Source organism: Oreochromis aureus, linkage group 17 (assembly GCF_013358895.1).
Source record: "Oreochromis aureus strain Israel breed Guangdong linkage group 17, ZZ_aureus, whole genome shotgun sequence".
Lineage (NCBI taxonomy): Eukaryota > Metazoa > Chordata > Actinopteri > Cichliformes > Cichlidae > Oreochromis > Oreochromis aureus.
In genome coordinates this window covers 23,610,732-23,635,466 of record NC_052958.1, presented here as the reverse complement: position 1 = coordinate 23,635,466, position 24,735 = coordinate 23,610,732, and the positions used below count along the sequence as shown (strand labels likewise).

At 45.6% G+C, this 24,735-nt stretch overlaps 4 protein-coding genes across 6 annotated transcripts; 2 read left to right on the top strand and 2 right to left on the bottom strand.

Moving 5' to 3' along the window:
* Positions 1–60: 60 nt before the first annotated feature.
* LOC116313771 (DENN/MADD domain containing 6B) lies at positions 61–8,027 on the bottom strand. 3 transcript variants are annotated; one of them, XM_031731562.2, is made up of 21 exons: positions 7,925–8,027; positions 4,786–5,026; positions 3,928–3,966; positions 3,809–3,851; positions 3,616–3,725; positions 3,459–3,539; positions 3,269–3,374; positions 3,101–3,180; positions 2,961–3,023; positions 2,823–2,878; positions 2,614–2,736; positions 2,432–2,527; positions 2,197–2,291; positions 1,987–2,052; positions 1,850–1,914; positions 1,691–1,780; positions 1,544–1,597; positions 1,361–1,470; positions 1,179–1,281; positions 1,031–1,105; positions 61–500 (listed from the first exon to the last, which is right to left on the bottom strand). In XM_031731562.2, the coding sequence occupies exons 2-21, from the start codon at positions 4,936–4,938 to the stop codon at positions 369–371; spliced, it is 1,740 nt and encodes a 579-aa protein (XP_031587422.2). In that variant the 5' UTR covers positions 4,939–5,026; positions 7,925–8,027; the 3' UTR covers positions 61–368. The 3 variants fall into 3 exon arrangements, with proteins under 3 accessions (XP_031587422.2, XP_039456835.1, XP_039456834.1); XM_039600901.1 differs by having other exon boundaries at positions 4,786–5,029; positions 7,925–7,993; XM_039600900.1 differs by lacking the exon at positions 7,925–8,027 and adding an exon at positions 5,151–5,179 and having other exon boundaries at positions 4,786–5,029.
* Positions 5,458–11,863, top strand: LOC120434004 (leukotriene A-4 hydrolase-like). The gene is given in 20 exon segments (XM_039601353.1): positions 5,458–5,703; positions 6,934–7,064; positions 7,139–7,259; positions 7,687–7,755; positions 7,936–8,040; positions 8,132–8,184; positions 8,267–8,339; positions 8,523–8,663; positions 8,758–8,781; positions 8,876–8,946; positions 9,577–9,688; positions 9,787–9,931; positions 10,009–10,112; positions 10,312–10,382; positions 10,462–10,516; positions 10,596–10,691; positions 10,772–10,854; positions 10,944–11,163; positions 11,517–11,566; positions 11,568–11,863. Coding segments are annotated over 20 exon segments (2,040 nt in total). The 5' UTR covers positions 5,458–5,472; the 3' UTR covers positions 11,653–11,863.
* Positions 11,864–12,296: 433 nt separating this feature from the next.
* On the bottom strand, positions 12,297–16,647 carry LOC120434003 (protein DENND6B-like). The gene is made up of 11 exons (XM_039601352.1): positions 16,494–16,647; positions 16,129–16,372; positions 13,625–13,663; positions 13,506–13,548; positions 13,313–13,422; positions 13,156–13,236; positions 12,966–13,071; positions 12,796–12,875; positions 12,683–12,718; positions 12,522–12,577; positions 12,297–12,435 (listed from the first exon to the last, which is right to left on the bottom strand). Exons 1-11 carry the CDS (start codon positions 16,505–16,507, stop codon positions 12,297–12,299), a joined length of 948 nt encoding a protein of 315 aa, XP_039457286.1. The 5' UTR covers positions 16,508–16,647.
* Positions 16,648–16,797: 150 nt separating this feature from the next.
* Positions 16,798–23,220, top strand: LOC116313772 (leukotriene A-4 hydrolase). Its single transcript, XM_031731563.2, has 19 exons — positions 16,798–17,049; positions 18,280–18,410; positions 18,488–18,608; positions 19,320–19,388; positions 19,568–19,672; positions 19,764–19,816; positions 19,899–19,971; positions 20,148–20,288; positions 20,383–20,406; positions 20,501–20,571; positions 20,932–21,043; positions 21,141–21,285; positions 21,363–21,466; positions 21,666–21,736; positions 21,816–21,870; positions 21,949–22,044; positions 22,125–22,207; positions 22,297–22,401; positions 22,871–23,220. Exons 1-19 carry the CDS (start codon positions 16,819–16,821, stop codon positions 23,007–23,009), a joined length of 1,929 nt encoding a protein of 642 aa, XP_031587423.2. The 5' UTR covers positions 16,798–16,818; the 3' UTR covers positions 23,010–23,220.
* The last annotated feature ends 1,515 nt before the right edge of the window (positions 23,221–24,735 follow it).

Here is a 24,735-nt window from a genome sequence, read left to right as displayed (position 1 = left end):
GAATTTAAAGCCTTTCCGTTCAGTCGGAATCCTCAAGGAGATTAGAATAAAACAAGGACAGGAAGTGATCAGACTTTAATTTCAAAATAAAGGTTTACAAACAAACAAAGTGGAGCTTCATTCTTAGTGTTACATTCAGTTTGTGGAGATGATAGAAAAATACCACTTCTGTGAAACGCAAACAGCCTGATTCCACCGTCAGAGAAAGGAAAACATCAGAGCAGCAGCTTGATGGGGACAGGTAATAAAGTTTAAATAAAGTTAAATATTCCAAAAACTGAAGATTTGAGCCGATGTTGGTTTTTCTGCGGAGTGTGAAGATGCTGATGAACACAAGCGTGAGTCCTGGATGTTGGGGTTAGCTGTCGTCATGGTGACGCGCCTGTGCCAAGCACACTCTGCAGGTCAGCAGGCAGCGAGCTGATGATGGAGGTAATGAAAGAGTCGAGTTTGTCCATCACACCATCTCTGAGCTGCAGCTGCTGACGCCGAGCTTTAATCTGAAAAGCCACACACACTTCCTGTCCTCAAAAACTAGACTTTTGACATGAAACCAACAAAGAAGAAGCAAACGATCCTAGTTGCAGAACACCACCTCACTTTGGATTAAACCCGGATTATGATCCTGAATTATTATCATAGCTTCATTTTCACAACAAAGTTTCATCTCTAATCTTTAAAACAAGAAACCAGAAAATATTTTTCCCCAATCTCCTCTGCAGCCCAGGACAGCATCATCTCCATCACAAATATGATGGATTTTACCCCAAACATGAACTTTTATTACAGGCAGACGTCCCAGTGTTAGTGAATGCCTCAGCGTCCATGGTCAGTGAACGCATTGTCATGTCCAGCTTCAAACTATCAAACTATCTCACTTTTGATTTAACTCTCAGGTAACTAAAATCTTTTTCACCTGCAGTTGTAAGTTTTACTTCTTCAAATGAATTTTTATCCTAAGCTTTTTACCTGTAACACCCTTTTACCTGAAACTTTTTTCCTCGCTAACAAACTTCCTGTTGGAACTCACCAGCTTCTCTCTGAGCTTCAGAATCAGATCCACAACCTCCACCTCAGACTTGTCTTTGGTCCATCCCAGCAGGTCCTGCAGAGGACACACCTGGATTAGGGGCTGCACAGCTGGCTGATGGTCCAGCATTTTCGCTCAGATAATTTACCGCATCGCAGATGACCTCCAGGTGGAGACTCTCGAGCTTCTGTGTCATCTCTCGGTGGCGGTGACGGTACCAGCCGTCAAAGTTCGGAGACCTGAAGAACTTCCTGAGATGGAAACAGGAAGTAGAAACTTAAAGACAGGAAGACAGAAAACACCTGGATCACTCACACCCGTGAGGCTCACCTGTACAGTCCTATCCAATCACCTCTAAGCAGAGAGGTGAGCTGCGGGCCCGCATGGTCCAATGTGGACAGGAACTCGTCCTGACTGAAGGGGCGGATCTGAGGCGGAGTCTGAACAGAAACACAGGAAACGTGTAACACATGACAGCACTGTGACCTCATCACCACCACATTTCCCGTTTACCTTCCAGGGCGTAACGGATCTCTGCAGGGGCATCAGACTCGCCATGTAGCGTTCCTATTAGACAAAACACGCTGCTTACTGAGAACTGCTCTGTGACTGGACAAGTTATGCTGACATCATGTGCGAGCTGATTGCGCAACTGCTTACCAGGGGGATAATGAAACTCTGCGTGAGCTCCAACAGGTGTCGCCTCAGGATGGCGCTCTGCACCTCTGACGGCCGCTTCCTCTGGATCCCCTGCAGGTAAACAGTCCGTCAGAGACACTCTGTATTACCTGAGTGTGTGGTGTGCTCAGGTGTGCTCACCTTCAGCAGCCTCTTGATCAGGATCTTGTCCTTGTGCAGAAACGTCTTGTAAGCCGTGTAGATTCCTGCCAAAACAAACCTTCAGCATGACAGACATCTACCTGAGCTCAGGTACAAACATGCCCCCACCGGCTTACCTGGTTTGGTGTCAAGCGTTTTCAGCTTAGAAAGTTTCTTCACCTTCACCTGCTTCGGTAAATCACCTGGAAGACATCAGAGACAGGACGCATACGTGAGTGAAAAGGTCACAACAAGAACGGCGAAGACGACCTGAACAGCACACGCCTGACAACCATGGCACTTCACGCGGACAGGAAGCTCACAGTGAACACGCATGCGTGGCGTACCTGCCATCTTGACCTCTCCCAGCCGGACGATGTGAGGCCAGCTCTGAAACGTCTTGATGAAGAACGGGTTGGTGACGCCCAGCACGACGCTTGGTCTGAACAACAGAAGAAGAAACAGGTAATCACACGTGAGAATGAAACATCTGTCGACCGCTTTCCTAAACTTAGGCTTTAAGTGTCCTAGGGGTGTGTTTACAGCACATGTATGTTCAGGCTCAAGGTGAGCATGACTCACGGCGCCTGCGTCCTGGTGGTGTACTCCCTGAACTCGCTGTCATGGATGGTGAAATAGGGTCGGAAGTCGCAGCAGAACTTCAGAGGGCTGATGGAGCTGTGGACAGACACCGTTATCACGGTAACAACAGAAACACCATACTCTGATTGGATGCTGGGGGCTTGTTGTGACCCCTCAGTTACCTGATGATAGCCAGGACTGTTTCCGAAGAAATGGTGGGAGATGGAGCCATGATGACAAGCGGCTCCCCGAGCAAGGCAAGTTCCCAGAGCATCTGCAGGTGGATTAGAACGGACTGGAAACACCTGAGGAGGACACAGGTGAGACTGAGACTGACCAATCAGAGCACACCTACACCTGAGAAACATAGAAGACCTTAACGAGCACTGACTTAAACAGGTCCAGCTCGTGGATGGTGGGCAGGAGGGTCGGCGCCAGCAGCAGGTTCTGAGCACGCATACAAAAAACTTTATTAACAACAACAAGAAGAATAAACATTATTAACAAGATCAAAGCAACAAGATCTCACCTCTTTAGCCGTCTGTCGCACAGGACTTCCCCCAGGTTTGTCGAATTTAGAAGGAATCCTCACCTGAAACATGAGACACACAAACACCTGTAAACCACAACCCCTCTGTCACCTGTGAGCCAGGCCACTTCTCTCCTCACCTGTAAGATAACGCCCATTACAGGCAGGTTGAGGGTCTGCCCAGGTACAGGTGAAGGCCACTGGTCGATCTCGTTACAAACTACAGGGATGGGCAGAGGAAAAACACGTTAAGGACCATTCTGAAACCTGATTGGCTCCCACGTATGATCCAAGCATGATGTCATCACCTGCTTCAAGGCAGGGCTCATGCTTCTCAAAGAACTCAGGTGCAATGGTCTGCATCAGCGAGTGGAACAGGTGAGTGTATGGTAACCTGGACACCAGCACCAGGGACTGAAACATAGAGTCACATGACTATCACCATCATGAGCACATGTGAGCAGGTGAAGACAGGTAAACACAGATGTGTTTGGTGACCTTCTGGAAGTAGCCCCTCTTCACAGAGACGTCCTTCACTTGTCTGAAGTAGACGTAACCGAAGAAATGCGCCGTTTCTCTCTGACAGACAGAACAGAAATGTTACGCACCTGTGAGGCTAAAGCAATCAGCCATTCAGGAACCAGGTGAGTCTCACCTGCAGTGTGACGGGAGCGTCACGGTTGTAAAGGTCGTCTCTGAGCCTCGATGTTCGGCGACCGACCGACTGACGGAAGCGGAAGCTAAACTGAGTGTCCCCAAGGCACCCTGGGAAATAACAGACAGCCCACATGACCTCTGACCTCCAACCTCTGACACCTGCAGTACTAATTAGCATTACCTCAGCTTACCTGAGTACGAGTCAGGGAAGGACAGGTAGCAGATGCTGGTTTTCTGTCAACACGAAACAGAATCAGTGAAAGTGTAATCAACACCACTTACAGGTGATCAGGAAGCTGAAGATATTTACCTCTTTCTCTGTCAGCTTCACATCTTGAGGATAAACCAGCTGAAAGTAAACACAGGAGAAAACATTTCAGAATCTGCTGAAAATGCCGATGATTTTAAGTTTTTCTGATCTGAGATAGCAAGAGAATCAAGAGAATCGATAGCAAGAGAGGATTAATTTAACTTGCATGTCGTCCTTTGTTACCCACAATCCTCTGATGAGCAGTTGCACAAAAAGTATAGAGTCTATAATATTTGAAATGGAGTTTTCTACATCAGGTTTGCAGATATCTTACAAACTCAAACCAAACCCCAAACAAAAAAACATAGTTTAATTCAAATGTATTAAATTTAATTTTAATAATGAGAAAACTATGAGTTTTTTTAAACAAGGATTGGTGCTTCTTGGCCAACATAGCGGTCTTTAATCCACAGATACAACTCCTTGAGTCCCACCACCAAACTCAGAATCCTGCTGATTTTACTTCTGCTGCCTTCCACGGATCCTTAACTGTCTCCTCCATTTACAATAAACCGGACGTTCAGTGTTTCAGTCATTGCCACCTGTCCTTTACATAAAGTATTCACATTTAAACACAGAATTCATCTTTATTTACCTCCACAATAAACTGAACACTGAGCGGTCAGATTTTAACGCGATACAGGTTGTACGCTGATTGAAGGAAAGCTTAAGAGACGAGAATGTTTTCAGCCTGGTTAGTGTTTACCTGTTCCGGTGCGTTTCTCCACAGGTCACATGTGAACAAAGAATTCGGGGGGGGGGGAGGGCTCCGATCATCAATGATCGGAGGTCCGATCAATTCTTTGATCAATCAACATATCGATCACTAGCTATGGTAGCGATGCCAAGCTAACGTACCTCAATGGCTTGTCCGAGCTCCAAGTCGAACGTAACGACGCACGCGCACTCCAACCAGGAGGAGAAGCGGGCCCACCGGCTCCGGCTTTCCGCGCACCCCGCCTCCTCCTGCTCCTCGTGTCGGGGAGAACCGGGACCGTCAAATGGGTCCATCACGACCGGACCAAAACGGCAGCAGCTCCGCGCATCACCATCCGAGCCTCCATCATCATCAGCGGGCAGAAACCGGAGAGAGCTCCCCCTGCTGGACAAGAGAGAATTAACCCACACACGCCGCTGCTGGAGCCCCGCGGAATTACAAATCAAGGCTGCCGGCTTTTATTTATTTATTTTACTAGTTTCTACTGATTTTTACTGCCTGTTACCTCAACAAATACATCCACACAAGTTTGATCTCTTATCAGAAACAAATCACTGCTTTCTGTAACCGAAGTACAAATCGGTGCAACTGGTTGATCAATCAGTATTAATCTTTTTCTTTTTTTTGAACACTATACCGATTTACTTTTAAATATTTGAAAGTATATATAACCCATCCAAGTTACATGATTCATATTGAAAAACAAAACAAAGCTGGAAAAAAACATTTTTTATTTAACACTGCAGTTTTTTTGTTTTGTTTAACACTGTACATACAAAGGCACGCCGCCTCGGTCTTGGACTTTTATTGTGAAAAGGCCGGCGCGGATGCGTGCGCAGCGTGTTCCGGTAGATTACCGGCCGTGCTCAGCTCGGCTCTCCAGTCTCTCAGCTGTAACCGGACTGAACGTCATGTCGGACTCGTGTTCCTTCTCCTCGTTCACCAGGTGCGTCACCAAGCACCTGAACCTGCACCTGCACCTGGACTTCGACAGGCACGTGATCAGAGGGAGGGTGGCGCTGACCGTGGAGGCGCTGGAGGACCGATTCTCTACGCTGGTAACGTCAACGGGACGCGGGGGGTTAGCCTCGATCTAACGGAACCTTTAGTGCTCACCAGAGTCCAGCTAAAATCAGCTGGATGTAAGGGGAGTGCGTGCTTAGAGGCGGGCACGAAGGGGTTAACGAGCCGGGTCACACTGACGGTTCCTCGGGTGTTCCTCTGTGATCCGGCTCCGTGCAAGCGTTGAGGTGTGCCTGATGATTAACCTTAACCTCGGGGAGCACCTTAATTCCAGCTGTTTTTAAATGGATTCTGGTGGGGCGAGCATTGCTAAGGAGTTTTTAGAGACTTATAAAAACAGTTTGTCACTCAGCTTTAATAAACTAACCTTACTGTTTTAAAGTTTTAAAACGTGATTTCACAAACTGAAGCTTCACATATTTACGATCTTTAAACCTCTAACTCTGATATAAATCATTTTTACTTGCATTAATTATTTATTGATCTTTATTCACGTCGCATTTAAATTGTGACGCTGTGTGACTTCCTCGAGCTTCGGGACTGATCGGGTTTAATAACTGCTTTATTAAAACAAACTCGTTAACTTTAACCTGTTGTTTTGGGAAAACTGTAACAGGTGAGTATCTTTCAGATAGAACAGGTGTGTCCAGGCTAAGTTCTTTAAATTCTACAGAAGCCTGCACCCCTACTGGAATCTGTGCTTCAGTTCACTGTCTGTGGTCATTCTTGTGCTTTGTTACCTCACCAGTGACTCTCACCTGTGAGTGTCAGATTTCAACTTTTGAATCAGTTCTGTAAATATATTCAGAGCATAAAAACTTAAAATGGCTCTTTTCTGGATGGAGTTTGGTGTGACACCAGTCAGCTGAAGCCCTAGACTGAAGTTTAATAAAACAGGTGTGCAGGAGAGCAGACTTTTCACTTATTTGTTTTTAACAGTTTTCAAAGCTCAGGTTTGATTCTGCAGCTGCAAGACGATCACCTGTAGAAAGGTAAATGTAGCATTAAGCCCCCGGTGGTTTTCTGTCTTTCTGTCTCCGCAATCTCCTCCCTGCTTAAGAGGTTAACCCTCACCTGTCCATAAAGGTGTGTCTGATTGTTTAAAGACAGATAGCTACACAAGTGAAATAAGGTTTTCTTTGAATGGCTCAGCTTTAAGACAGAGTGTGTAAGGTGGACTTTGTGCAGGTAGGACAGGTGAATATTTATCAGCAGGTTCAGGTGCTGACGCAGCAGCTCGATAACTGGGGTTTTCTGTCCCATAGACTTTGGACAGCAGTGACCTGAGCGTGGTGTCGGTGACGGCCAATGGGCAGCCGGCGCGCTTCAGCCTGGGCCCCAAACACAGCTTCAAGGGGACCCCATTGGAGATCACGCTGCCATTTGACCTCTCCAGGTGACTCCGCCTCCTCTCTCTGTCCTTATGGCCTGTCTTTTCTAATTAAAATCTAACCTCTGCTGTCCAATCAGAGGGCAACATGTGATCGTGGAGGTGACATATGAGACGTCTCCATCAGCGACAGCGCTGCAGTGGCTCACGCCTGAGCAAACTGCCGGGAAAAAGCACCCCTACCTGTTCAGCCAGTGCCAGGTGAGCCATTTACCCTCACCTGAGCTATATGCAATATAAATTATTAAAAATTTAATGTTTAAATTTGAATTTAGAGAAATTCTAGGTTTTTTTCCCTTTTGAAACCTTTTTTAAGTTATAAAAGGTTAAAATAAGTTTTAAAACTGAACTTTACTGTAAACATATTTTTTGCTGAACCTGAATCGCTGCATACGAAAACCTTCAGCTCCACTTTTTGTGGTTTTGCTGTGAACTGTTGAAACTTTGTGAAACTGCAGCAATTAACAAACTACTTCCCTGTCCCTTCTTGTTTTCTACCTGCTTCACACTGATTTCATTTCCTTGTAAAGTTTAAAGCCTCAGTCTCCTGCAGAGCGTCCTCTGTACAGACCACCCCTGAACACAACGCGCAGCTAACAGCCATGGTTCCCTATGTGCTGTCTTACAGGCTCATCACTGCAGGAGCATGATCCCCTGTCAGGACACCCCATCCATCAAGCACACCTACTATGCTCAGGTAAACACACACCTGTCCAGGTAAACAAACACCACTGACATATTATTGATTATTAAAATTATTAATAATTGTTAAAAAAACACCTGAACAACATGCATAGCATCACCTCAGTGCCCAGAGCCTGATATCAGTCTCTCAGGTATGTAATTGTATGTATGTGTGTGGGTACCTGTCCCTCAGGTGTCTGTCCCTAAGGACCTGGTGGCGGTGATGAGTGCAGTGAGAGATGGACAGGAAGTCGATCCTCAGGATAGTGGTCGGATCATCTACAGGTTCAGGCAGACGGTAGGGGGAGTCTCTTTCTTCTCTTCATCACCTGACATCATCATCACCAGGTCTCAGGCGTGACTGTCCTCTGTTTGACCTCTGATCTCAGGTGCCTATGCCCTCCTACCTGATAGCCATTGTGGCTGGAGCTCTGGAAAGCAGGTACAGATCGTCTCACCTCTTCTGATGTCACAGCATCAGCTTCAGCAGGTAAACTTTACTCTGTGCTCTGATTGGTTGGCAGGGAGATCGGGCCAAGGTCCAGAGTCTGGTCGGAGAAAGAGTTTGTGGACAAAGCAGCGTTTGAGTTCTCCGAGGTGAGAACCACACCCACACTGAGGCAACGCAAACAATGGAAAGAAGACACACATAACATGAGAACATATAAACATATAAACATATAAACATACAAACATGTACAACATGAGAACACAAAAAAATGTAGAACATGCAGGACATACAGAAGCTGGAGTGATGTTCGGGTGTTCCGTATCTTTTAGACCGAAGCCATGCTGAAGACGGCTGAGGAACTGGCCGGACCGTATGTTTGGGGTCAGTATGACATCCTGGTTCTCCCTCCATCTTTCCCCTACGGCGGCATGGAGAACCCGTGTCTGACCTTTGCCACGCCCACCTTGCTGGTACGTACAAACAGGGGGCCAATCAGGTTGTTCATGATGTGTCAGTGTTCATGAGACTGTTAGTTCTGATCAGCTGTTTCCTGTCTGTTTTCAGGCTGGAGACAAATCTCTGTCTGGTGTGAGTACAAGACTCTTCCCACCTCACCACGTGATCATACATTATAATTAAATTACCTTCCATACCTGTCTGTTACTGTGCATGTGTCCTACAGGTGATTGCCCACGAGATCGCTCACAGCTGGACTGGAAACCTGGTGACCAACAAGACCTGGGAGCATTTCTGGTAAACAAACAAACAGGTGGAGCTCAGCTCAAGGGTCTCAGATGTTTGCAGAGATGTGTAGAGAACCCATGGGTGCCTCAGAAGATAAAATCTTAAAACCGGTTTTGAAACATGCTCTAAATCATAAAACCCGATGCAGCAGAACAGGCCCACATTTGCTCAGGTGTCCAGACACTGTGTTGGTTTTAAGAGTGAAGCTTTGGGCCAGGCACTTTGTGGAACTTATGGGTTCTCTGAAATGGGATCAACTCATGGTGGGGTTAGTTTATCTGGAAATTTTCACTCTGAGGTTAGCTGAAGAAAATCATCCAGGGTTCGACTTCACAAAGGCAGAAATCATTAAGAAATACCAGCGTTTGAGGGTCAGGTGATGCAACGTATCGGCTGACCCGTCCCCACTGCTGACCCGATAGCTCGCTGAGACCGTCCTTTTGAAAATCTTTGATTTACTTTGGTTTTCACAAGGAAAAATTCAGACAGGTTACAGCTGATTGACACATAAAGTGGTGGGAAGTACTATAATGGGTTACCTAGGCAACCAGACATTGCATTTTCCACTATCAACTGTCCGCTCCAACAGGATGCTTATTATTACATCATTATTTGACATCAGCATGTTTGTGCCTTCAGGCTGAACGAGGGTCACACGGTCTACCTGGAGAGGATGATCGGCAGGTGTTTGGAGAGTGAACAGTTCAGGCAGTTCCAAGCCATCGGAGGCTGGAAGGACCTGCAGGACTCAGTGAGAACCCAAACATTATCCACCTTCACCTGTGTCACATTCACAGTCTGACATGTGGCACGTTTTCCTTCCACTCACCTGTGCTCATCATATCTCAGGTGAACACCTTTGGAGCCAACAACCCTCTGACCAACCTGGTGCTCAGCCTGCAGGACGTCAGTCATGACGATGCCTTGTCCTCCGTGCCGTACGAGAAGGGCTTTGCTCTGCTGTATCACCTGGAGGAGCAGCTGGGAGGGCCAGGTAACACCTGCACACTCCTGCACACTCACCTGTTTCCTGCTCAGTTGCTGACACACCTGTTGATCTGTTTTGCTCAGAGGTGTTCATGGGCTTTGTGAAGTCGTACATCCAGCGGTTTGCCTACAGCAGCGTCACCACAGAGGAGTGGAAGAACTACCTGTTTGCCTACTTCAAGGACAAGGTGAGGAACAACTGGACACTCAGGCAGAGTTACAGTGACTGGAGGGAAGGAACATGAGCATGGCAGGTTTTGGTCAGAGGTCAGATTGTTACAAGAAAAGACAAATATTTACAGAGTGATCAGGCAGAAACTCCAGATGTGACAGATAGGTGGGTTCAAAGGTCAAGATGGAGCCTTGAGATGAGTTTTTGTGTCTCAGGTGGACATCCTGAACAAGGTGGACTGGAACGCCTGGATGTTCACACCTGGGATGCCTCCTGTTAAACCTCAGTAAGTACTCAGACTTCCATCTGGTCTCTGATTTCTAAAAGCAATCTGATTCCTTTGTCCTGATTGGCTGTTGTTTCAGATACGATACCACTATGGCTGACACCTGCAACGCTCTCAGTCAGAGGTGGCTCCAGGTAAGACCTGAATCTGGCGAGGACTCTTTAGGGTGATTTTATGTTCAGGCTCAAAGCTTCATCCTCTGTCCCCGTTCAGGCTAAAGACCAGGACCTGAACAGCTTCAAGCAGTCTGATGTGAAGACTCTGTCATCCCACCAGGTCATCGAGTTCCTGTCACTACTACTGCAAGAGGTAACCACACTTCAACTCCCCATACTCCACTTCAACTCCCTACCGTCCACTTCCGTTCACTCACCTGTTCCTTCCTTCAGGATCCGCTCCCTCTGACTCACGTGAAGAAGATGCAGGAGGTTTACGATCTCAATGCCTATATGAATGCAGAGATCCGCTTCAGGTGAGTCTTTCGGCAGGTCTAAATGGGACTTTCATTTCAAAACCTTCCCCTCCTTAAAGCCTCTTGGTGATTGGCTGTGCTCTTTCCAGATGGCTGAGGCTGTGCGTCAGGTCCAGGTGGGAGGAAGCGGTTCCACTGGCGCTGAAGATGGCGACCGACCAGGGCAGGATGAAGTTTACACGACCACTCTTCAGGTCCTTACACTTCAACAGTAGTTTCACTAGAACAGAACTCCACATCACTGACCTTCATGTTTGTTTTTACTGTTTGTTCTTTTGTTTCTTCTGTGTTTTTTACTGTGCGTTTACCGTTTTCCCCTTCCGCCATTAAAGACTTATGAGGTATTATTGTCATCCTCCGGGGACATGGCATGAACACCTAAGTTTGTGAGTGTGATAACTCGAGAACAAGATGACATACGAGCTTCAAATTGGTCCCATAGGTGTCTACTAAAAATCTTGGATGAGTTTGAATCTGACTGACCTCAATCTCAAGGTCAGAGTAAGTTTTCTGAAAATCGTGTTAATCGGATAACTTGAGAACACGGCGATGTAGGGTTTTGAAATTGATACCAGAGGTGTGTCTGCTAGGAGGCTGAGGGGTAGCACTGATTCTCTTACTGTGTTTCTGCTGTTTTAATCGTCGTGGCTGTGCTTTTTCAGGAGGTGTTTAACTTTGAGAAGTTTCGTGATGAAGCTCTTCGAGTGTTTCTGGCTCATCGGCGGGGATGCACCGGTCACCTCCGGACTCGTCTCGAAGGACCTGAAGGTGGACGTCAGCAACGCCGCCAGTCAGTAACAGCAGAAACGAGTCCAGAACCAGTCAGAGACCAGTATCGATCAACTTCAGCACTGAAGCAATATTATATCACAGCTGTTGTTTCTTGGCTGGTTCCTTCTGATTAAAGTTTAATTGAATCCTCTTTTTCCTTTTTATTCCTTTCAAACATTTCGTCTTCAGCAGAAAAACAAGATGATTTTATAACGAAATAAACTCTGAGTAAACTTTGGATTCTTGTTGTTCATTCAGATCTCAGCTGGGGTCACACAGGTCATCTGTGATCGTGTGCTGTTTGTAGTTTCAGTGCTTACATTTTCACTTTATTCTAATCACACACGTGGAAAATCACTGTGATTATTATTATTATTTTAGGCATAAAAGGTATGGAAATCTCTGAAATACTTAAAAGCAGGTCTTTAGTGTTGCTTTAAGGATTCATGGAGGATGATTTGTGTTTCACACTGAGCTTAGCGTCCCTCACACTGATATGTATCAGTAAGTATTCACACTGATGCAAAAAGAAGACCTGCAGTAAATGCCCAGAGAACATACAGGAACAAAGAGCTAATGTTACTGTAGCACATCCACACACAACAAATCAGTCATCTGGAATTATACTTTTAAGTTCACCTAATCTGGTGATCAGTGTAGTTCACTGATCATCAGATTAAGTGATCAGTGATGATAGCCAGGACTGTTTCCGAAGAAATGGTGGGAGATGGAGCCATGATGACAAGCGGCTCCCCGAGCAAGGCAAGTTCCCAGAGCATCTGCAGGTGGATTAGAACGGACTGGAAACACCTGAGGAGGACACAGGTGAGACTGAGACTGACCAATCAGAGCACACCTACACCTGAGAAACATAGAAGACCTTAACGAGCACTGACTTAAACAGGTCCAGCTCGTGGATGGTGGGCAGGAGGGTCGGCGCCGGCAGCAGGTTCTGAGCACGCATACAAAAAACTATTAACAACAACAAGAAGAATAAACATTATTAACAAGATCAAAGCAACAAGATCTCACCTCTTTAGCCGTCTGTCGCTGGGACTTCCCCAGGTTTGTCGAATTTAGAAGGAATCCTCACCTGAAACATGTGAGACACAAACACCTGTAAACCACAACCCCTCTGTCACCTGTGAGCCAGGCCACTTCTCTCCTCACCTGTAAGATAACGCCCATTACAGGCAGGTTGAGGGTCTGCCCAGGTACAGGTGAAGGCCACTGGTCGATCTCGTTACAAACTACAGGGATGGGCAGAGGAAAAAAACACGTTAAGGACCATTCTGAAACCTGATTGGCTCCCACGTATGATCCAAGCATGATGTCATCACCTGCTTCAAGGCAGGGCTCATGCTTCTCAAAGAACTCAGGTGCAATGGTCTGCATCAGCGAGTGGAACAGGTGAGTGTATGGTAACCTGGACACCAGCACCAGGGACTGAAACATAGAGTCACATGACTATCACCATCATGAGCACATGTGAGCAGGTGAAGACAGGTAAACACAGATGTGTTTGGTGACCTTCTGGAAGTAGCCCCTCTTCACAGAGACGTCCTTCACTTGTCTGAAGTAGACGTAACCAAAGAAATGCGCCGTTTCTCTCTGACAGACAGAACAGAAATGTTACGCACCTGTGAGGCTAAAGCAATCAGCCATTCAGGAACCAGGTGAGTCTCACCTGCAGTGTGACGGGAGCGTCACGGTTGTAAAGGTCGTCTCTGAGCCTCGATGTTCGGCGACCGACCGACTGACGGAAGCGGAAGCTAAACTGAGTGTCCCCAAGGCACCCTGGGAAATAACAGACAGCCCACATGACCTCTGACCTCCAACCTCTGACACCTGCAGTACTAATTAGCATTACCTCAGCTTACCTGAGTACGAGTCAGGGAAGGACAGGTAGCAGATGCTGGTTTTCTGTCAACACGAAACAGAATCAGTGAAAGTGTAATCAACACCACTTACAGGTGATCAGGAAGCTGAAGATATTTACCTCTTTCTCTGTCAGCTTCACATCTTGAGGATAAACCAGCTGAAAGTAAACACAGCAGAAAACATTTCAGAATCTGCTGAAAATGCCGATGATTTTAAGTTTTTCCGATCTGAGATAGCAAGAGAATCAAGAGAATCGATAGCAAGAGAGGATTAATTTAACTTGCATGTCGTCCTTTACCACAATCCTCTGATGAGCAGTTGCACAAAAAGTATAGAGTCTATAATATTTGAAATGGAGTTTTCTACATCAGGTCTGCAGATATCTTACAAACTCAAACCAAACCCCAAACGAAAAACCATAGTTTAATTCAAATGTATTAAATTTAATTTTAATAATGAGAAAACTGAGTTTTTTAAAGACGGATTGGTGCTTCTAGGCCAGGGGTCGGCAACCCGCGGCTCTTTAGTCCTTATTTTGCAGAAGAAGTATTTCGCTTAAGTGCATTTTATTTGTGTTTAGCTCTTTTTTTTTTTTTTTTTTTTTTTTTTTTTTTTTTTTTGTACTTGTAGTTCTAAATTGGAAGATTATTGTGATATTGAAATATAAAAATAAAATTATATCTTATTATTTTTTTCATCGCTCAAAATAAGCGTCACACTGGCAGAAGCCGGTGTACCCGCCGAAACGCCGTGCATTTATCGAGACTTTCAACCCCAGATAGGCCAATTATGGATCTTCGGATCCACATTATGTCGGCAGCTGTTCTCTACCGTGAACTATGTTAAAAACAAACACCGCTCCCGCCTCACAGATGACAGCTTACAGTCCTGCGTAAAGATGAAAGCCCCGATTTGCAGACGCTGTGCGCCGAGGTTTGGGACCAGAAGTCTCATTGTAAACATATCACGGCAGACCCGACGATGTTTGCATGAACATGCTTTTCAGCATCTCTTTATTGACCGCTTTTCACACACGGTTGCCGTACGCATAAAGTCGGCTGTAGCTTTTCAGCTCACAGCCCGACAACACAACAGCAGAAAGAGCACAGACTTTAAGGCGGCGAGGCGCGGTTGCGGGTGCCGCTCAGGTGCGTCCGACTCCCATGCAGCGGCACTGCAGACCACGCCCCGCCACACACATTAACAAGGTAAAATAGATATTTAGGCAGAATTTTGCAAATATCTATTTTTTTTCTTTTTTTTTTCTTTTTTAGCAGCATAGTGCTTTTTTTCCAATTACTTTTTAAAAGTAAGGTCAAGGCTCCAAAAGCCTTGACCTGAAAAGGGAGGCGGCTCACAAGAGTTTTTGTTTGCTACATGGATCATTTAGTTCAGCTGGGCGTCTTTCCTTTTGTTATATTTCTTTAAGAGTTCAAAATGTGTTAATTACATAAATAAAATGTAATTTTCTCTGTAGCACTTCATGGATTACATAAGCAACACACCTTAGTTGCTCTGTGGATTCTTTTAAAAAGCAGTTAAAAACCTTTCTGTTCAAACAAGCCTTTTGTTGATCTACGTATTTTATATCCTTTACATTATTTACATTTGATCTTTTACATTGTGTATAATGTCTATTGATTGTATTGTAACGTTCTCAAGAACCAGACGTTTTGGTCTCAGTTTGTCCGTTTATTCGGTGACAGGCAAACAGGCCGTTAACTCCGGGAGAGTGCTCTCATACAACACCTCACTTCAGCCCCGCACAGTCACACACAACCACACAGACCCCCCTCCCCTTCCTGCAGCACAACCAAACATGTATCTTAAAGAAATAACAACAGTGTGCAGAGATAACCAACATGTCACTGTAAAATAACATTTAACCATCGTTACAGTATTATTTATTTTAATATTTGAGTACAGCGCTTTGTGACTGCCTGTCTGTGAAAAGCGCTTAATAAATAAACTTTACTTACTTACTTTAGTTGTTCGCACAAAGCACAAAGGTAAAAAACAATATATACAGTGTTATCTTCATTTTAGACTTCAAAAAGTATTTGCGGCTCCCAGTGTTTGTTTGTTTTTTGCGTGGAAACGGGGTCCAAGTGGCTCTTTGGGTGTTAAAGGTTGCAGACCCCTGTTCTAGGCCAACATAGCGGTCTTTAATCCACAGATACAACTCCTTGAGTCCCACCACCAAACTCAGAATCCTGCTGATTTTACTTCTGCTGCCTTCCACGGCATTCTTAACTGTCTCCTCCATTTACAATAAACCGGACGTTCAGTGTTTCAGTCATTGCCACCTGTCCTTTACATAAAGTATTCACATTTAAACACAGAATTCATCTTTATTTACCTCCACAATAAACTGAACACTGAGCGGTCAGATTTTAACGCGATACAGGTTGTACGCTGATTGAAGGAAAGCTGAAGAGACGAGAATGTTTTCAGCCTGGTTAGTGTTTACCTGTTCAGGTGCGTTTCTCCACAGGTCACATGTGAACAAAGAATTCCGGGGGGCGGGGGGGCTCCGATCATCAATGATCGGAGGTCCGATCAATTCTTTGATCAATCAACATATCGATCACTAGCTATGGTAGCGATGCCAAGCTAACGTACCTCAATGGCTTGTCCGAGCTCCAAGTCGAACGTAACGACGCACGCGCACTCCAACCAGGAGGAGAAGCGGGCCCACCGGCTGCGGCTTTCCGCGCACCCCGCCTCCTCCTGCTCCTCGTGTCGGGCAGAACCGGGACCGTCAAATGGGTCCATCACGACCGGACCAAAACGGCAGCAGCTCCGCGCATCACCATCCGAGCCTCCATCATCATCAGCGGGCAGAAACCGGAGAGAGCTCCCCCTGCTGGACAAGAGAGAATTAACCCACACACGCCGCTGCTGGAGCCCCGCAGAATTACAAATCAAGGCTGCCGGCTTTTATTTATTTATTTTACTAGTTTCTACTGATTTTTACTGCCTGTTACCTCAACAAATACATCCACACAAGTTTGATCTCTTATCAGAAACAAATCACTGCTTTCTGTAACCGAAGTACAAATCGGTGCAACTGGTTGATCAATCAGTATTAATCTTTTTCTTTTTTTTGAACACTATACCGATTTACTTTTAAATATTTGAAAGTATATATAACCCATCCAAGTTACATGATTCATATTGAAAAACAAAACAAAGCTGGAAAAAAACATTTTTTATTTAACACTGCACAGTTTTTTTTATTTTATTTAACACTGTACATACAAAGGCACGCCGCCTCGGTCTTGGACTTTTATTGTGAAAAGGCCGGCGCGGATGCGTGCGCAGCGTGTTCCGGTAGATTACCGGCCGTGCTCAGCTCGGCTCTCCAGTCTCTCAGCTGTAACCGGACTGAACGTCATGTCGGACCCGTGCTCCTTCTCCTCGTTCACCAGGTGCGTCACCAAGCACCTGAACCTGCACCTGCACCTGGACTTCGACAGGCACGTGATCAGAGGGAGGGTGGCGCTGACCGTGGAGGTGCTGGAGGACCGATTCTCTACGCTGGTAACGTCAACGGGACGCGGGGGGTTAGCCTCGATCTAACGGAACCTTTACTGCTCACCAGAGTCCAGCTAAAATCAGCTGGATTTAAGGGGAGTGCGTGCTTAGAGGCGGGCACGAAGGGGTTAACGAGCCGGGTCACACTGACGGTTCCTCGGGTGTTCCTCTGTGATCCGGCTCCGTGCAAGCGTTGAGGTGTGCCTGATGATTAACTTTAACCTCGGGGAGCACCTTAATTCCAGCTGTTTTTAAATGGATTCTGGTGGGGCGAGCGTTGCTAAGGCGTTTTTAGAGACTTATAAAAACAGTTTGTCACTCAGCTTTAATAAACTAACCTTACTGTTTTAAAGTTTTAAAACGTGATTTCACAAACTGAAGCTTCACATATTTACGATCTTTAAACCTCTAACTCTGATATAAATCATTTTTACTTGCATTAATTATTTATTGATCTTTATTCACGTCGCATTTAAATTGTGACGCCGTGTGACTTCCTCGAGCTTCGGGACTGATCGGGTTTAATAACTGCTTTATTAAAACAAACTCGTTAACTTTAACCTGTTGTTTTGGGAAAACTGTAACAGGTGAGTATCTTTCAGATAGAACAGGTGTGTCCAGGCTAAGTTCTTTAAATTCCACAGAAGCCTGCACCCCTACTGGAATCTGTGCTTCAGTTCACTGTCTGTGGTCATTCTTGTGCTTTGTTGCCTCACCAGTGACTCTCACCTGTGAGTGTCAGATTTCAACTTTTGAATCAGTTCTGTAAATGTATTCAGAGCATAAAAACTTAAAATGGCTCTTTTCTGGATGGAGTTTGGTGTGACACCAGTCAGCTGAAGCCCTAGACTGAAGTTTAATAAAACGGGTGTGCAGGAGAGCAGACTTTTCACTTATTTGTTTTTAACAGTTTTCAAAGCTCAGGTTTGATTCTGCAGCTGCAAGACGATCACCTGTAGAAAGGTAAATGTAGCATTAAGCCCCCGGTGGTTTTCTGTCTTTCTGTCTCCGCAATCTCCTCCCTGCTTAAGAGGTTAACCCTCACCTGTCCATAAAGGTGTGTCTGATTGTTTAAAGACAGATAGCTACACAAGTGAAATAAGGTTTTCTTTGAATGGCTCAGCTTTAAGACAGAGTGTGTAAGGTGGACTTTGTGCAGGTAGGACAGGTGAATATTTATCCACAGGTTCAGGTGCTGACGCAGCAGCTCGATAACTGGGGTTTTCTGTCCCACAGACTTTGGACAGCAGTGACCTGAGCGTGGTGTCGGTGACGGCCAATGGGCAGCCGGCGCGCTTCAGCCTGGGCCCCAAACACAGCTTCAAGGGGACCCCATTGGAGATCACGCTGCCATTTGACCTCTCCAGGTGACTCCGCCCTCCTCTCTCTCTGTCCTTATGGCCTGTCTTTTCTAATTAAAATCTAACCTCTGCTGTCCAATCAGAGGGCAACATGTGATCGTGGAGGTGACATATGAGACGTCTCCATCAGCGACAGCGCTGCAGTGGCTCACGCCTGAGCAAACTGCCGGGAAAAAGCACCCCTACCTGTTCAGCCAGTGCCAGGTGAGCCATTTACCCTCACCTGAGCTATATGCAATATAAATTATTAAAAATTTAATGTTTAAATTTGAATTTAGAGAAATTCTGTTTTTTTTTCCCTTTTGAAACCTTTTTTAAGTTCTAAAAGGTTAAAATAAGTTTTAAAACTGAACTTTAATTCAATTCAATTCAATTCAATTTTATTTATATAGCGCCAAATCACAACAAAAGTCGCCTCAAGGCGCTTTATATTGTACAATAGATCGCACAATAATAAATACAGAGAAAACCCCAACAATCATATCATATGACCCCCTATGAGCAAGCACTTTGGCGACAGTGCGAAGGAAAAACTCCCTTTTAACAGGAAGAAACCTCCGGCAGAACCAGGCTCAGGGAGGGACGGGGCCATCTGCTGCGACCGGTTGGGGTTTACAGTAAATATGTTTACTGTAAACATATTTTTTGCTGAACCTGAATCGCTGCATACGAAAACCTTCAGCAGAAAAAAAGTTCCACTTTTTGTGGTTTTTCTGTGAACTGTTGAAACTTTGTGAAACTGCAGCAATTAACAAACTACTTCCCTGTCCCTTCTTGTTTTCTACCTGCTTCACACTGATTTCATTTCCTTGTAAAGTTTAAAGCCTCAGTCTCCTGCAGAGCGTCCTCTGTACAGACCACCCCTGAACACAACGCACAGCTAACAGCCATGGTTTCCTATGTGCTGTCTTACAGGCTCATCACTGCAGGAGCATGATCCCCTGTCAGGACACCCCATCCATCAAGCACACCTACTATGCTCAGGTAAACACACACCTGTCCAGGTAAACAAACACCACTGACATATTATTGATTATTAAAATTATTAATAATTGTTAAAAAACACCTGAACAACATGCATAGCATCACCTCAGTGCCCAGAGCCTGATATCAGTCTCTCAGGTATGTAATTGTATGTATGTGTGTGGGTACCTGTCCCTCAGGTGTCTGTCCCTAAGGACCTGGTGACGGTGATGAGTGCAGTGAGAGATGGACAGGAAGTCGATCCTCAGGATAGTGGTCGGATCATCTACAGGTTCAGGCAGACGGTAGGGGGAGTCTCTTTCTTCTCTTCATCACCTGACATCATCATCACCAGGCCTCAGGCGTGACTGTCCTCTGTTTGACCTCTGATCTCAGGTGCCTATGCCCTCCTACCTGATAGCCATCGTGGCTGGAGCTCTGGAAAGCAGGTACAGATCGTCTCACCTCTTCTGATGTCACAGCATCAGCTTCAGCAGGTAAACTTTACTCTGTGCTCTGATTGGTTGGCAGGGAGATCGGGCCAAGGTCCAGAGTCTGGTCGGAGAAAGAGTTTGTGGACAAAGCAGCGTTTGAGTTCTCCGAGGTGAGAACCACACCCACACCGAGGCCACGCAAACAATGGAAAGAAGACACACATAACATGAGAACATATAAACATATAGAACATACAAACATGTACAACATGAGAACACAAAAAAATGTAGAACATGCAGGACATACAGAAGCTGGAGTGATGTTCGGGTGTTCCGTATCTTTTAGACCGAAGCCATGCTGAAGACGGCTGAGGAACTGGCCGGACCGTATGTTTGGGGTCAGTATGACGTCCTGGTTCTCCCTCCATCTTTCCCCTACGGCGGCATGGAGAACCCGTGTCTGACCTTTGCCACGCCCACCTTGCTGGTACGTACAAACAGGGGGCCAATCAGGTTGTTCATGATGTGTCAGTGTTCATGAGACTGTTAGTTCTGATCAGCTGTTTCCTGTCTGTTTTCAGGCTGGAGACAAATCTCTGTCTGGTGTGAGTACAAGACTCTTCCCACCTCACCACGTGATCATACATTATAATTAAATTACCTTCCATACCTGTCTGTTACTGTGCATGTGTCCTACAGGTGATTGCCCACGAGATCTCTCACAGCTGGACTGGAAACCTGGTGACCAACAAGACCTGGGAGCATTTCTGGTAAACAAACAAACAGGTGGAGCTCAGCTCAAGGGTCTCAGATGTTTGCAGAGATGTGTAGAGAACCCATGGACGCCTCAGAAGATAAAATCTTAAAACCGGTTTTGAAACATGCTCTAAATCATAAAACCCGATGCAGCAGAACAGGCCCACATTTGCTCAGGTGTCCAGACACTGTGTTGGTTTTAAGAGTGAAGCTTTGGGCCAGGCACTTTGTGGAACTTATGGGTTCTCTGAAATGGGATCAACTCATGGTGGGGTTAGTTTATCTGGAAATTTTCACTCTGAGGTTAGCTGAAGAAAATCATCCAGGGTTCGACTTTACGTCATTATTTGACATCAGCATGTTTGTGCCTTCAGGCTGAACGAGGGTCACACGGTCTACCTGGAGAGGATGATCGGCAGGTGTTTGGAGAGTGAACAGTTCAGGCAGTTCAAAGCCATCGGAGGCTGGAAGGACCTGCAGGACTCGGTCAGAACCCAAACATTATCCACCTTCACCTGTGTCACATCACAGTCTGACATGAGGCACGTTTTCCTTCCACTCACCTGTGCTCATCATATCTCAGGTGAACACCTTTGGAGCCAACAACCCTCTGACCAACCTGGTGCCCAGCCTGCAGGACGTCAGTCCTGACGATGCCTTCTCCTCCGTGCCTTACGAGAAGGGCTTTGCTCTGCTGTATCACCTGGAGGAGCAGCTGGGAGGGCCAGGTAACACCTGCACACTCCTGCACACTCACCTGTTTCCTGCTCAGTTGCTGACACACCTGTTGATCTGTTTTGCTCAGAGGTGTTCATGGGCTTTGTGAAGTCGTACATCCAGCGGTTTGCCTACAGCAGCGTCACCACAGAGGAGTGGAAGAACTACCTGTTTGCCTACTTCAAGGACAAGGTGAGGAACAACTGGACACTCAGGCAGAGTTACAGTGACTGGAGGGAAGGAACATGAGCATGGCAGGTTTTGGTCAGAGGTCAGATTGTTACAAGAAAAGACAAATATTTACAGAGTGATCAGGCAGAAACTCCAGATGTAACAGATAGGTGGGTTCAAAGGTCAAGATGGAGCCTTGAGATGAGTTTTTGTGTCTCAGGTGGACATCCTGAACAAGGTGGACTGGAACGCCTGGATGTTCACACCTGGGATGCCTCCTGTTAAACCTCAGTAAGTACTCAGACTTCCATCTGGTCTCTGATTTCTAAAAACAATCTGATTCCTTTGTCCTGATTGGCTGTTGTTTCAGATACGATACCACTATGGCTGACGCCTGCAACGCTCTCAGTCAGAGGTGGCTCCAGGTAAGACCTGAATCTGGCGAGGACTCTTTAGGGTGATTTTATGTTCAGGCTCAAAGCTTCATCCTCTGTCCCGTTCAGGCTAAAGACCAGGACCTGAACAGCTTCAAGCAGTCTGATGTGAAGACTCTGTCATCCCACCAGGTCATCGAGTTCCTGTCACTACTACTGCAAGAGGTAACCACACTTCAACTCCCCATACTCCACTTCAACTCCCTACCGTCCACTTCCGTTCACTCACCTGTTCCTTCCTTCAGGATCCGCTCCCTCTGACTCACGTGAAGAAGATGCAGGAGGTTTACGATCTCAATGCCTATATGAATGCAGAGATCCGCTTCAGGTGAGTCTTTCGGCAGGTCTAAATGGGACTTTCATTTCAAAACCTTCCCCTCCTTAAAGCCTCTTGGTGATTGGCTGTGCTCTTTCCAGATGGCTGAGGCTGTGCGTCAGGTCCAGGTGGGAGGAAGCGGTTCCACTGGCGCTGAAGATGGCGACCGACCAGGGCAGGATGAAGTTTACACGACCACTCTTCAGGTCCTTACACTTCAACAGTAGTTTCACTAGAACAGAACTCCACATCACTGACCTTCATGTTTGTTTTTACTGTTTGTTCTTTTGTTTCTTCTGTGTTTTTACTGTGCGTTTACCGTTTTTCCCCTTCCGCCATTAAAGACTTATGAGGTATTATTGTCATCCTCCTGGGGACATGGCATGAACACCTAAGTTTGTGAGTGTGATAACTCGAGAACAAGATGACATACGAGCTTCAAATTGGTCCCATAGGTGTCTACTAAAAATCTTGGATGAGTTTGAATCTGACTGACCTCAATCTCAAGGTCAGAGTAAGTTTTCTGAAAATCGTGTTAATCGGATAACTCGAGAACACGGCGATGTAGGGTTTTGAAATTGATACCAGAGGTGTGTCTGCTAGGAGGCTGAGGGGTAGCACTGATTCTCTTACTGTGTTTCTGCTGTTTTAATCGTCGTGGCTGTGCTTTTTCAGGGAGGTGTTTAACTTTGAGAAGTTTCGTGATGAAGCTCTTCGAGTGTTTCTGGCTCATCGAGCGGGGATGCACCCGGTCACCTCCGGACTCGTCTCGAAGGACCTGAAGGTGGACGTCAGCAACGCCGCCAGTCAGTAACAGCAGAAACGAGTCTAGAACCAGTCAGAGACCAGTACCGATCAACTTCAGCACCGAAGCAATATTATATCACAGCTGTTGTTTCTTGGCTGGTTCCTTCTGATTAAAGTTTAATTGAATCCTCTTTTTCCTTTTTATTCCTTTCAAACATTTCGTCTTCAGCAGAAAAACAAGATGATTTTATAACGAAATAAACTCTGAGTAAACTTTGGATTCTTGTTGTTCATTCAGATCTCAGCTGGGGTCACACAGGTCATCTGTGATCGTGTGCTGTTTGTAGTTTCAGTGCTTACATTTTCACTTTATTCTAATCACACACGTGGAAAATCACTGTGATTATTATTATTTTAGGCATAAAAGGTATGGAAATCTCTGAAATACTTAAAAGCAGGTCTTTAGTGTTGCTTTAAGGATTCATGGAGGATGATTTGTGTTTCACACTGAGCTTAGCGTCCCTCACACTGATATGTATCAGTAAGTATTCACACTGATGCAAAAAGAAGACCTGCAGTAAATGCCCAGAGAACATACAGGAACAAAGAGCTAATGTTACTGTAGCACATCCACACACAACAAATCAGTCATCTGGAATTATACTTTCAAGTTCACCTAATCTGGTGATCAGTGTAGTTCAATATCATGAAAACTTACCTCAAATATTTGAATCAAATCTCTGAAACAAAGTGTCCTTCTTCTGATTACTCCAAGCGTCAGGACATAGCTTGTTAACCTATTTAAATGTTCATTCAGAGCCTGAAAGTCTCCCATCTGTTTACTCGCCTCTACCTGACATCCAGACTCACTTTGGGTGTAAAAGCCACCTGTTCTGAACTCACTGTGATGGAAACCTTAAGATAAAGAAAACATAACCATCACAGTGCTGTGCTGTCTTCACTGCTTTTAATTCTTTGGGCACTGAAAAATAATTACCTTCAGATGACGACTTTAATGTTTGTAAAGCTGCAGTGTCAGACCTGAACATCAAGAAGGTTCACATGTTGCGATAGAAAGCTCAGAGCTTACCTAACACCACTGAACAGACAGTTTGAGGAGGAAAACAAAAGAATGACAACATCCAGAGGTCAGAGCCTGTAATTCACTTCCTCTTTCAGTTGGAGCATTAACAGGACAAACGTTTCACCATCATGTGTTGGGTAGTGTGAAATCACAGAAATAGTTACACAACCATGCTCGAGAGGAGGAAGAAGAGCCGGAGCACCACTGACAGACAAAATATTTTAAATCTTCTAAACTGAAATCTCTGACATGAGACTCACATCTGCAGAAACAGGATGCTGTCAGAGGGTTTTCAGGCTGTTCAGAAGAATTAAACATCTGGGCCCGTATCCCTAAAGAATCTTTGTGCAAAAAGTGGCTCCTAGCGGCCAAATTCTAAGAAAATTCTCAGAGTCATGACGTTTTCTTAGAATTTCCCCAAAAAGTGACACAAGAATCCCAGTTAATATAAAAGCTATTCCTCAAGATTCCTAGCGCTTAAAAGGGCTCCTAAGGCGAGATCTGCTAAGAGCAGGGAAGAGGACTTTTAGTGGCTTAGGAGTTCCCCTAAGCAGCTGCACAAAATGGCCAACAGAAGAGGCAGGAGGGATGTCCTGCAAACACTGGATGACAGGGAATTATTGAGACGCTACAGATTGGATCGTGCAGGAATCATGTTTGTGGTGGATCTCCTTAGAGATGCAATTACTTCACCAACTCGACGCCACAA

What these genes read in the sequence shown, in the direction of transcription:
- LOC116313771 (XM_039600900.1), bottom strand. An exon ending in AACGCTTGACACCAAACCAG is followed by an intron (nt 1,915 to 1,986) that starts GTAAGCCGGTGG and finishes TTGTTTTGGCAG; the next exon opens with GAATCTACACGGCTTACAAG. An exon ending in TGATCAAGAGGCTGCTGAAG is followed by an intron (nt 1,781 to 1,849) that starts GTGAGCACACCT and finishes GTTTACCTGCAG; the next exon opens with GGGATCCAGAGGAAGCGGCC.
- LOC120434003 (XM_039601352.1), bottom strand. An exon ending in AGCTCGGACAAGCCATTGAG is followed by an intron (nt 13,664 to 16,128) that starts GTACGTTAGCTT and finishes GTTTACTTTCAG; the next exon opens with CTGGTTTATCCTCAAGATGT. An exon ending in CTTCCCTGACTCGTACTCAG is followed by an intron (nt 13,423 to 13,505) that starts GTAAGCTGAGGT and finishes GTTATTTCCCAG; the next exon opens with GGTGCCTTGGGGACACTCAG.
- LOC116313772 (XM_031731563.2), top strand. Translation starts at nt 16,819, where the DNA reads ATGCGTGCGCAGCGTGTTCCGGTAGATTACCGGCCGTGCTCAGCTCGG. An exon ending in GAGACAAATCTCTGTCTGGT is followed by an intron (nt 20,407 to 20,500) that starts GTGAGTACAAGA and finishes TGTGTCCTACAG; the next exon opens with GTGATTGCCCACGAGATCTC. An exon ending in GGAAGGACCTGCAGGACTCG is followed by an intron (nt 21,044 to 21,140) that starts GTCAGAACCCAA and finishes ATCATATCTCAG; the next exon opens with GTGAACACCTTTGGAGCCAA.